This window comes from Etheostoma spectabile, chromosome 12, assembly GCF_008692095.1.
Source record: "Etheostoma spectabile isolate EspeVRDwgs_2016 chromosome 12, UIUC_Espe_1.0, whole genome shotgun sequence".
In the NCBI taxonomy this organism is placed as follows: Eukaryota; Metazoa; Chordata; class Actinopteri; order Perciformes; family Percidae; genus Etheostoma; species Etheostoma spectabile.
The window spans coordinates 483,996-496,355 of NC_045744.1; the positions used below are offsets into that span (position 1 = coordinate 483,996).

Here is a 12,360-nt window from a genome sequence, read left to right on the forward strand (position 1 = left end):
GCATTGGAAACACCGGCATCTGTCCCGTGAAAGATGACGTGATGAGCTGTTACAGTTAGAGCCTTGAATTATGGGCCATTACTGGCCGAGCAAGATGCAATCCCTCTTCATAAAACTTAATTTGACAAAACAAAGATGACTCGGGGAGTAAAATGACAAATGAAGTTATTTGAGCCGTGGTAAAAAATAAATAAAATAAAAGATGATTGCAGTGGAAGCATATGGAATCAGCAGTAATGCATTATTGATGGCCTTGTCAAGCCCACAACACATACAGGCTACTTTTGTTCATGATGCTTCTTTAACGGCTTTTCTGCTGCCATCTTTTACATTAAGATTGTATTACTGGAAAGATATTAAAAATACAAACTATGAGTAATTGTAACGGCTTTTACGAATGTCTAATGCAATATTAATAACTGCAGCCATACACATCTAACATAAACAGAATCCCTGCATTATTACTGATTTATGAACAGCCTCAGTAGTAACTTGAGGTTACTAGCAGATACATCATTTATATGTACTGTACTCCAGAGCTGGAATCCTCACATTTTTTGTTCTGCTTTATTATCATATTTTTCCCGAGCCCTGACAGAATGGTCTTTAGTGCAGCGCCTCAGTCAGAGACGCCCACTGTTTCCTTTCAAGGCCACCACATTACTATGCAACCAGCTTTTACAGTAAGGCTTAGAGCTCCCCAAGCAAATTGGACACCCCACAAAGCATTGGACAACTGTTGTCCCCCATTGTGGGTCTTTCTGCAGGCACTCTTTATCAGGTGCTGAATGCAGAAGCAGCAATGAATGAAATCATAGGGGGTGGGGTGGCAAAAGGGGGGCATCATCGAGTGGTGTGGTGAGGGGGGGGGTGTCACTCCTTGAAACCTCACAAGAATTCCAGAACAATCCGTGTGCAGGGTAGCGCGGCCCTTTTCCCACCTCCCAGGGTTTCAGGGTCTCTCTGTGCTGACAGGCAGGCAGGAGGCTGCCCCCTTTCTCCCTACCGCTTTCAAAGCCTCCTTTCCATTAACTCACCACGCCGCACCTCGCCTAATCTCTGTGACCTCTACCGAGGGACAGGGATTTCTTTTTAAACCCTCCCACCCTTTTTTTTACCCTCGAGACAAGAGCCTGCTACCTTTCTGAGAGGTTGAGAGCAACTCAGAACGCATTTCTCTAGCACAAAAATAATACCAAGCAAGCTCAATATGCAGCAAAAAATCAGGGCAAGCTAATAATGAGCTATAGGGAGCGCTTACATTTTTGTACCAGTAAAAGAGTGTTGGGGGATTTACGGTACCTTTTTACTGTGCTGCAACGATGCTGCCAAGCAGAAATTAGTTTTAAAAACTATTGATTTCTTTTGATAATTCTCTGTCAGGAGAAATTGCCGGCCTCGTCATTGGCAGTGCAATTTGTACTTATTCTCTTTTGGTTCTTGCATTGCTCTTTGTTGTCATCGTGCAGTGTGTAACAAAGGTCAAATTATTTCTGCTATTGTTAACTCTTAGTAGTCAGGTAAAATGCAACCAGCCCAATATCTTAAGCCCGCTGGTGTCTGAAAATGAAAAGCAAGCAGCAGTTGGTAGCTGCTTTACAATAAGAATTACTTCCCCCCACTCAAATTATTGCTGTGGTGGTTTTTACAGACTCAAGAGACTTTCACCATGCAGTTTGTGTCCATTGTGTTATCTTAAGCAGCAGACCGGTGAAAAGAAATCTTTCATCTCCAGTTGTTTGCCGAAGGATCTGGTTCTCACGCGCTGGATTAAAGTGCTGCCGAGATTGAAATTGGCAAGGTACTCGCTCAAGACAGCATGTGTGTTACCTCCGTTCACAATGGTAGACAATTCCTCCAATACAGTAAACGGTGTGTTGAACTGTGGAGGCCCACTCAGAATGCTTTGCTTAACAGGTTTTTGCCTAATAGTGTATGCATTCTATCCACTCCTGTGCGCAGATGGTGGAACAAATGCTTGTGATTATACTTTTCGTTGAGCACAGTGATGTGCATATTTATGTCTTTCCAAAAAAGAAAATAACTACTTTCATCTCCTGATGATTGGTGGGGGGGGGGGCATTGGAAGCAAAGACATGATTCAGATAGATAACTGTCAAATCAAGGATTTCAGTGACTTGCTTTTTGGACTGTTGTGGTGGATGCATTCATTCAGATGCCATGAAGCACTGAGAGTCTGCAGGGTTGGTCCAATCAAACACTCCACCAGAGGATTTTGCTGATTAATTCCTCTTTTCTGATTGATCAATAAAAACACATAGTTTTTGGGCTGGAATGAAAGAGTGCATTCTTTTAGTACATAGTTCTAAACCCCTGCAGTTTCTAGCATGGTCGATGAATCACACACTCCACCTGTTGACCACTCACCTCAGATTTGAATAATAATAGAACCATGGAATTAACTCTTCATCTGTTCTTCTGTGTTCCACAGGGAAGCCAGATCAACCAGATCCCCACCAAGTACAGCCAGGCGGAGTCCACCAAGTTCCTGGTCCTCACAGTCGTGTCTATCCTGTGCATCGTCGGCGTGCTGCTGGCCTCCACCGTGGTCTACTGCCTCCGCCACCGCTCCCACCACAAGCTGAAACAGAAGCTCACCAATCTGGGAACAGATACTGGCAGCGATGCTACTGCCACCTATCAGGTAGGAGGTGCTACTGCACTATTTGTCAATTGAATAGAAGAGATGATGTGTTTTATAACTGTAATAAAAGATGGAGGATTGGGATGGTGTAGAACAGTTCCCTTCAATGTAGTAATGTACTTTTTGCCATCATATTGCATTTAATTACTGGTTGTGATAAATTCAACCAAAGTGGGATAGGTTTTCTTGATTTATTCAAAAATCAAGGAAATTCGAAAATGTTGTTTTGATAAAAGTATCAAGTAATCCATTGGGAAATAACCTAAAATAGGAGGGAAGCATGAATAATTAAACATATTGTTATTTGGTATAGTAGAAATAGGTTTTTCTGCTAGTCTATCCAGTTGAGCATTTAGTAACTCCTCAGACCACTGGTATAGAAATATGAAGGATACAACTCAAGTACAACCTATAAAATTTAATTTATATGATTATACCATTTATATTCTACATAAATTCCCAGTTTTTTTCCTGCCAATATTTGTAAAAAACGGAAAATCCTGTGCACCTTTCAGGTAATACTTTTAGATGAAGTACTTATTTGACCTCAAGTGTAACATTTCTAGTGTTGTTGGCTAAAAGCTTTGACTTTGAGGCTAGTGGGGGGGGTCACCGTGAGAGTTTGTGTTTGACATTGTCATGTTATAACTTGATTGATGCTGCGTAGTGATTGATTACTGTACTCAGACACCTGCTATAATGTGTTGTTTGACACATGAAGTCATATCACCAATCCAACAGGTTTTCCACTTCAAGTCATTTCCATTCTCACCCCTGCCTGCTGTAATTATCCTTTGGCCGGAATAGCCGTGTGTGAAATTTAATTTACAGAATCTAATATTAAGTGGCTTTTTTGAGGAAATCATTAGATTGAGGTTTTTCCGTCTCTCTCCCTGACCTTTTCCCACCATGTTTTTGAATGAGAATGGTCCTGTGAGCATTGATTTTTATAATGAGACCAGCCCATCTCCAAAGTGCTTACATTTCATGCTCTCCTCCGAGGATTTTTAACTCCTGAAATAGACTGTGCCGCTGCATCAGAGGTTTACCTTAAAACAGGGCTTGTAAAGATTCAAAATGTTTGGTAATTTTTGAGGTGATCTATTGTTTACCAATGATGAAGAAGATGGAAACATAACCTTTGTATATTTAAAATGACTTACCTAACTGGATATAACTACCAAGTAAAAGAGGAGTCTGTTTCTGAAAGTCGGACGTTCATATTCAAAGACATGCTAACATTTCAGCTATCCACTTTCTTCCATCGTCATGATTTCTGTTTTTCTTTTCCTCTGTGTGAGCAACTTATCTTCATGGTTGCTTGCCTCCGACATTTGCTTTAAGCCTCTAATTGGAAAATGCTAATTAAAATTCAAACGTAAGACTGTGTTTACGCATTTATCATCTGATTAATAGCTAACAAAAACATTCATGTTGCTCATTCTTCGGCGGTTTACTCAGCCTGGCTTTGCTCAGACTCCCAAAGCTCTTCCAGTTGATTCTCTTTCCTCCGTCGTCTTTATTGAGTCTCGACGGCGAGCCGTTGTCATCCTCAGTGAAAGACCTCAGTGTTCAGCTCCCATCTTAGCCGTGTAAGCCTCGTGTCTTTGTCAGCGCTGCAGTGTAGAGGGTTTCCCTGGGCTGGATTCAGCGTGTGTGTGTGTGTGTGTGTGTGTGTGTGTGTGTGTGTGTGTGTGTGTGTGGCGCGCAGTCTCTAGGGCTACATGCAATTAAAGGAGACAGGAAGCGGCAGGCTGCCTGACGGCCTTACTACTGCAGCTCCTTCATACTGGCTGTCAGACACACACACACCCGCTCACACGGGCATACACACACAAACATGCACAGACACACAAATGTGCACACTCACCAGCTACTGCATGTTAATGATTCTTGCCCTTGGCATGTTTGTTTGAGGCCTCACTTCACACACACACACACACACACACACACACACACACACACTCTCACACACACACACACACACTTCCGTTTCTGTCACTGTGCCACTAGCTCCCTCTGAACCCTCTCCTTCAGCCCTGCGCCTTGTCACTCAAACGGTCCCTGTGAAACTGCAACATGGGATTGGCCAACACTGACAAAGGAGACACTGATTGACAGGCGTCGACAGAGGAGTGTGTGCACCGTGTCTGAGCGCTGGGCGGGGAGATGGTGGATGATGCTCGTCAGTCAGTTAGTTAGTCCCTGGATTACTCTGCCATCGACATGGGAATCAACAACGTCGCCTTCAAGTTTTTTTTACATCTGATTTAAACTTTTATCTGCTCCTGAAAATCTTTCTTTTTTCCTCGAAGTAGAAGAAAATATCCGCCAGCAGGGCGAGATCATTGCTCTTGATTGCAGCAGCAGGACTACATTTTTTGCATGGATATTCCACAAATTAAGAGATATTATCTGCAAGCAATATTATCCTATTTAAAGATATCATCACCCGCACCATGCCATTTCTTTAAGCATGAGAAATGCTTTATGAACTAGTGGAGATATCTCAACATATTTGCATATGTTCATAACATCATCTTTACCCTGTCAAATAAAACATGCAAAACACATTCCAGTACATCTCAGATTTGACTAAACAAGCAAACAAGAACCCTACCACGATATTTCTCTCTGTTTCAATTCAGTTTTTTAGTTCCTGTCTTCCTCTCTCTCTCCTAATCAACAACTTTTTATTAAAAATGTTGACGGTGTCCAGTCAGTGTGGTCTGCCCCTGATATGATGGATATAGTGTTATTTGATTCATTATAGATCATACAGTTAATCAATATTGTACTGCTTGTCTATTATTATCTGCAGTCCTTTTCCTGAACTGATTTTAGTGGAACGTTTTGATTTGATCTCAGGTATTAAACACATATTATTTAGTACCAGGATCAGTGGCAATTGGTTATGGCTCTGCTGTCCTGTGCAGCCAGTGATTTATCAAAGATGCTTCCATGTAACATAGACGCAAAGGTCAGTCAGTCTATGGGTTGACTTTGTACACTGACGCATGTAACGTTCCTATTTTCTTAGGGATTAGGGAATGAACTTGTCCCCCCGGGGGCGGTTCAGCAACAAGAGGAGGCGTGTTCGGGCGCAAACGTTCCCTAGTGCTATTTTGTACTTTCAGAAAGCAATTTCACCACAGACCATGAAAAACCAAGTCTACTGTCAGTGGCCCTGATCTAAAGTCAGTGGCCCTAGTCTAAAGTCAGTAATGTTAGTCTAAAGTCAGTGGCCCTGGTCTAAAGTCAGTGGCCTTAGTCTAAAGTCAGTAATGTTAGTCTAAAGTCAGTGGCCCTGGTCTAAAGTCAGTGGCCCTAGTCTAAAGTCAGTGGCCCTGGTCTAAAGTCAGTGGCCCTGGTCTAAAGTCAGTGGCCCTGGTTTAAAGTCAGTGGTGTTAGTCTAAAGTCAGGGGCCCTGGTCTAAAGTTAGTGGCCCTGGTCTAAAGTCAGTGGCCCTGGTCTAAAGTCAGTGGCGCGTTGTTCAGAGGTCGTTTTAAGGGCGCATGCTTGGCTGTAATGTAGCGTGTGCACACTGCGCATACAGGAGAGACAGCTGCATCGTCTATAGTAAGGTCGGTTCCGTCTAAAGTTAGACTAGATTGCAGAAACATCACCATGCATTCATAACCTCGTGATTCAGTGAGAGTGAGCCCAAAACATTTGAAAGTATGTCTTTGTGACATTTCTTTATTTACATTTTGTCAAAAAGAAAAGTCAGTAGCAAATGTCGGTGTCCTCGGCTGTGGACCGCTCCTGGCGTGCGCCCATGGATGTATTAAGAGCATGTTCCCAGCAAATCCACCGTTATGATAGCAATCCACCATGGAACAAGCATGCCTGCTTTTAAAGGGAATGTGATTGAATCTGATTGGTTTGTTGCACGTTACGCCCAAACTACACCTATAAGTAATAGTTGCTTCTTCAGACCAACCCATTTTAAAGAGTCGTTTATCCCGCCAGTATGATAGCAACAGCGCCCGAGATCCGCCCACAAAACTACTTGGGTTTGGCGTTTGATACTTGCGTTTCAGATTGTTAAAATAGGGCCCTTGGTGTTTTAAACTCATTGTCTGTCCTAGTCTAGAGGATACAACAAGTGCTTGATCGAACACATTATGCTGGACAATTTATGAACACTTAGATAGCCCATAAGGCAGGTGAACGCCCCATGCCCCTATGCATGTCTCTCTAGGATTTACCCACGTACATGTTGGATGATTCTGCAGGACCGTGCCACTGCTGGAAGTACTGTAATGGTAACGTCATGTGGCAAAAAGTAAGGGTACGTAGGTAAAGAGTCCAACAGATTAGATTAGGGGGTTGGGTACAATCTCCAACCAAGAATTTATGTTGGCTGTCATTTTTAACAATGATAGCTATTTTTCTCTGTCTCCAACCAAGTTCTGTCACTCCAATGATTATAATAATAATAATGACAATGATAATAATAACTTTTCTTCATATAGCGCCTTTCCTGAAACCCAAGGAATCTTTACAGAATTACAGTGGCTATACTAAGCGAGGTTGTAGGCTGTGGTGAACAGGTGTTGTTGGAGAAGTTTTTAAATATGTCCAGGTATGTAGCATTTTGGATATCTACAGTGAGGGTGTTCCAGATGTCTGTCTCTGAAGGTCTGGTTTGGGGAATGGAGTGCATGCCAGCGTCTGAGGACCGCAGGTTTCAGGGTGGGGTGTAGGGGTTTGTAGGTGAGAAGGAGGATTTTATATTTGATTGACCTTAGCTTTGACAACTTGCCTTTCTGGTGGTCTTTTCACCTGCACTGGCACAAACCAAACGTAGTAGTAGTCATTCGTCTGGCAATTGGAGTCCATGCTAAGCCTAATTCAACATTTGCATTTAGGGTTAGGTAGGTTCTGGTAGAAATTACTTGAGCTTTTAAATCTACTATCAAAATGTTGCCTACATTTTGTTACATATCTGCCTGCACATTGTGTCAACAACTATAAAACTGAATTGAATTGAATTTGACAATACATTGGTGACAATACATCTTGAAATTAAAACCATATTAGGTGCTAATAACTTTAACTCTTTTTTGAGCTTTATATTCTTTATAGGATGAAGCAGAACTCTGACATTTATTATAATCCTTTCAGCAGCTCCAGTCCAGAGATTTTGGTCTCAGTATTGGATCTTTTCTTCAATCCTTCAGTCCCCTGTCCTCGGCCCTCCCTCGACAACAACGTATTGTGTTATGTCCCCCTTTAATTTGTTTGTTTGTTCAAGCACACTCAGATGAAGGGCCCTACATTGGTTTTGGTCAGAGGGGCATGTAAACAGAGGCGCCCCTGTTGTCCCGATGGGCTCTTCTGACACACCCCAACCCCCAAACCCAGTCTTCGTCCCCATTAGCAGGCTTCTATAAGGGTGTTGGTGGCACACGCCTTCGCCCCGGGGTGATGCAGGATTCGAGATGGTCATGTGGCGCCAAGTGGATTCCCTGGCGTGATGCCCATGAGAGGGGGTTGTTGGGTTTTTTCTTTTAACCTTTGTTCATGCAGGGAGGGTTGATGAGGCCCACGTGCACTGTGAAATCCCTGACACTGATAACACAAACTCATTTCCAAATGCCCCTAACGTCACAACAGCATGACAATCAGTCTTATCAGTTAGCAGTGACATGGCCTCATACAAGAGCTTGATTGTTGTTTTACATTGAAGTTATTTAGAGACATGTCTGCAGCATAGCGAGGGTGCACCTGCTAACAATTGTTTCAAAGAAATCACATCATTTATGCAGTGTTTTTAAACGCAGCTATACATTTTAGGATTGATTGTCTACCCTCCAGACAAATATTTGGTTTCATTAATTTCAATTTAAACATAAAAAAATAAAAATCAATTTGAAATGACCTAAAGCTTTCTAGAGATTTGTAATCCATCATGGTGAACATTCATCCTCCTTTATTTATTGTCAAAGTTAATGCAGTTGTGAGAATGGATGCACCAACGTCGTAGGAAAGAAAATGCATTTCAATCATGAGATGTCAGAAAAATGAATCCAGAAGACAAAATAATAAGCTAATAGGGATTTCCTGGAAAGGATCATTTCTCATTTGTTGCATTCAATGCATGTTGAACAACTGAATGTCCTTGAACACACCAAAGAGTAGGAGTTTTTCAAATCGGCCATGCACTCTACTGTATCTCCTGCAACAACTAAATAAATTTACATAGACATTAATATAAAGTGTAAGCAATTTATAAGAAACAATTATTTAATATACTAAAATGAGTGAGTGCATAGGCTTCAGTATCACAGTTATCTGTTAAACTACTCGGCATCCCTGCTGCCACACCGGGACTTAGTCTCACCTACTCTGCCATTAACGGGATACATTCACAAATTAAAGGCAACATTGAGCCAAAGCTGGAAAATGCACCACCGCCTCTCATCCAGGTGGTAAGACAACATGATTAACGTGACGTGTCTGCCACCTGATGAAGTATGATCAAAACACTGTAAATAAAGATACTTGGTATGGAAGCAGCTCGGGGAGGGGACTACCGAGCCGCTATAAATTTGTGCTGTTTAGACTGTAAACATGTCCTGGGTTAAATAATTCCTTCAAATTTTTGCCTTTTTGTCCTCTAATTGGCTCTCGGGGGAAGACATTTTGTATCAGTTTTAATTACATAATAAAAGAATTTGCTGCAGCGGCAAAGTTCACTGTGTGGGCCCGATGAAATATGAATGCTATGGATCATGTGTTTCCCTCCTAGACAAAACACCCACAATGCAGTGTGTGCTGTGCTGATTGGGCTCCATGTTGTTGAGAATGTAACACTGACACACAAACTGGTGTATTTAACAGCCAGAAGGGCTAGAGCAATTATTTTATGTGTTATGTTATTTTATTAAACATCTGCAATTGACTAGTTCATGTGATCCACAGTCACAAGAGAAACATGCAGTGGCATTTATTCCATAAATAGGCTAAAGGGAGAGTTCCAGATGCTAAATTACATCATAGTCAAAGGAAATTAAAATCCTTGAAAGCTTTGGCATGAAAACATCAAATGCAAATGAAGAATTAATCAAAATATCAGATATTTGCAGCTGTAACCATGTAACCATTGCAGCATGTTTTAAGTAAGGGATGATAAACATTAACAGGGTTAATTAAAGTCCAAATGGGAAGACTCGTTATACATTTATACTGTTATTAAGCATGTAACTATTGAAGAAATCAATCATGTGGTACAAAATATTGATTAAAATGTTTGTTGTTGTGAAATTAGATGATTTACAAGCCCTGCAGATCTGTAACCATAGAAACACAATTAAATATGATAAATCCAGTTAACCTCCAACTACCAATTCATAAAATATACAAACTTTTGATTAAAGGAAATTTGGAAAATTGTCAACTTTTTCTCTGCAGTAGCCAGGCACGCAGTGAGTTTATGAGTGTATAAATTAATTACAAATGTATAAGTTGACAAAATTCCTAAAGTCTTTTAGGTCGTGCAAAGTTTATTTTAATGACTTTTTCCATAGGGCTGCACCTGTTTATTGTTTTGATTGACATGTTGATGATTTAGGTGATTACCTGTGCATTTACTCAGAGGGTGATACCCTCAGATGGCTTGTTACTAGCAGTCCAAAACCCGAAAGTTGGAGCTGGAACCGGTTTAAGTTTACCACTTGTCTTGCTAAATTATTAGAAGTAGTATTAGTATCAGAAATGTTGTTAAATAATTTTCTGTTCATTCATTTATTATTGTAAGCTGATTGAAACATGGACATTTTGGAAATACAAGGACTAAAACATCTCTAAAAACTGCAGAACATATTTAGCTCTGGTCCAGTGCTTGCTCTAGTATCTGTCTGCTCTCTCTTGGTGTTTGGGTTGCCCCCCACCAGCAGTGCTGTCAGTATCCCCGGGCCAGGTACTGAAGCACTTTAATAATCTGCACACATTTATGAGTCTCTGTCCGCGCTCATGGATCAGTGTCAGAGCGCCGACCTACAAGAAAAACAGTCAGATCAGATTGCGACTAATGAAGGCCTGCTCACATTAGCTCCACCGTCCATCAAACAGGCCGTTAGTTCATCATCAGCCTCTCTGTCGTTAGGACACAGATCCCCGCGGAGATCCAGTCAGTGCTGGAGGCTGAGGGATGTTCTCACCTGTATGTGACAGATGACATTTATTGCTGTGTTCTTTAATGTCACTTTTACATTGCATGCAATGATGTGCTTATCTAGGATTACATAGAATAATTTGGACAGTTAAAGTTTTAATTCAATTCCAACAACTTTAGTTATCCCTAAATGGCAATTCAATTTTGCAGTCAACCAGTCACAGTAAAAAACCGACAAGAATAAACACCATCGCAATCATTCAATCAACAGTCATGTCAGTAGCAGCAGGTCATCAAATGGGAAGAGCAGCAAAGCACACACAGGTTGTTGGAACAAAGCTAAATAAAAAGAATATCACACCACACTCCAGTGCAGTAATGTTTTAAATACATAAATCAAAGCTGTATGCTTCCCCAGAATTACAAGCTCTGGGTGTTGCAGGTTGCTGCCATCAGCAGTTTAGAGCCAAACAAGAAATGAAGGAATTCAAATATAGGTTTTACATCCGGGGGGCAAGATAGCGCCACCCTGATGGCACAGTACATGACCAAAATTACCCATGATTCTCTTAGCTTTCTTGATTACCAGTTTCTTCCAGAGGGAGCTCAGATCTGATAACCCAGTGATCTTGGAGCAGATCTTTACAATGTTAATGAGGCTACTATTACTACAACTTCAACTTTATTATACTTTATAATCCCAATGAAAATCACATCAAGGACCATGACAAAAATAATATTGACAACAGCAACAAATACATAAAAAATCCAGTCCACAATTCAGGATGAATTGTACTCACTTTGCAGATAAGTTGTACCAGTCTCATTGGGCTTTGCATTTATCTCTAACATGGCGAATGAGAGATTTTTTTCCAAAAAACATTGTCCTTGTAAGTGTCTTGCCTCCTGAATGAAGTGGTACAGTCGTTCACTGCGGCTCATTGACGTTCCTGCTGGGAGTTGTGTAGAGAAGGCGTGGAGGAAAATGTCGCCATGGTGTTAACATTTCACCATGGTCACGTAACCAGCAGACAGAAAACGACACTTCCTCAGGCGTCTAAATGAAGACATTGTGTTTGCTGCTGACTGACACACTTTTGTAAAGGCTGGCTGAGCATGCATGCTGTTTAGCACTGACATCTTGGATGCTGGCCAGTATAACAGCCGTTGGAGGTTAAGCGCCTTGTGTCACCACCCCTGCCCAGATGTTTTGAACCACTCTGCATGACTTTAACTACTTTTTGCTTCTCTGTTACTCTTAGGATTGTGGCTTTGTTGTGGTTAAATGTTTTGGGATTTACAGACAGGAACATAAAGCTACAAGTCTTAACCCTGCATGTTGTCCTCGGGTCAAATTGACCCGTTTTCCTGTATCAATGTTCTTTTTAACTGCCCAATTGTAATTACCCAAAATAACATGACTCTCTACTTTCATTCATTTTGGGGCGTGTTATTCAATTTTATAGCATTTGAAAAAATTGAAGTGGTTTCCAAATAGTGTAAAAGTAGAGTAAAAGTTGACATAATCCAGTCTGTGATTATCCATCAACATACATTCCTTTAATTATAGTCT

At 41.2% G+C, this 12,360-nt stretch overlaps 1 protein-coding gene across 1 annotated transcript in view; it reads left to right on the forward strand.

The window, feature by feature from the left end:
• The window catches only part of LOC116699375 (receptor-type tyrosine-protein phosphatase N2), a gene marked incomplete at its 3' end in the record, with an annotated part of 318,251 nt that overhangs the window by 269,857 nt on the left and 36,034 nt on the right, over positions 1 to 12,360 (forward strand). The window contains 1 exon segment of the mRNA XM_032531918.1: positions 2,453 to 2,665. Coding sequence (XP_032387809.1) covers positions 2,453 to 2,665 — 213 coding nt within the window.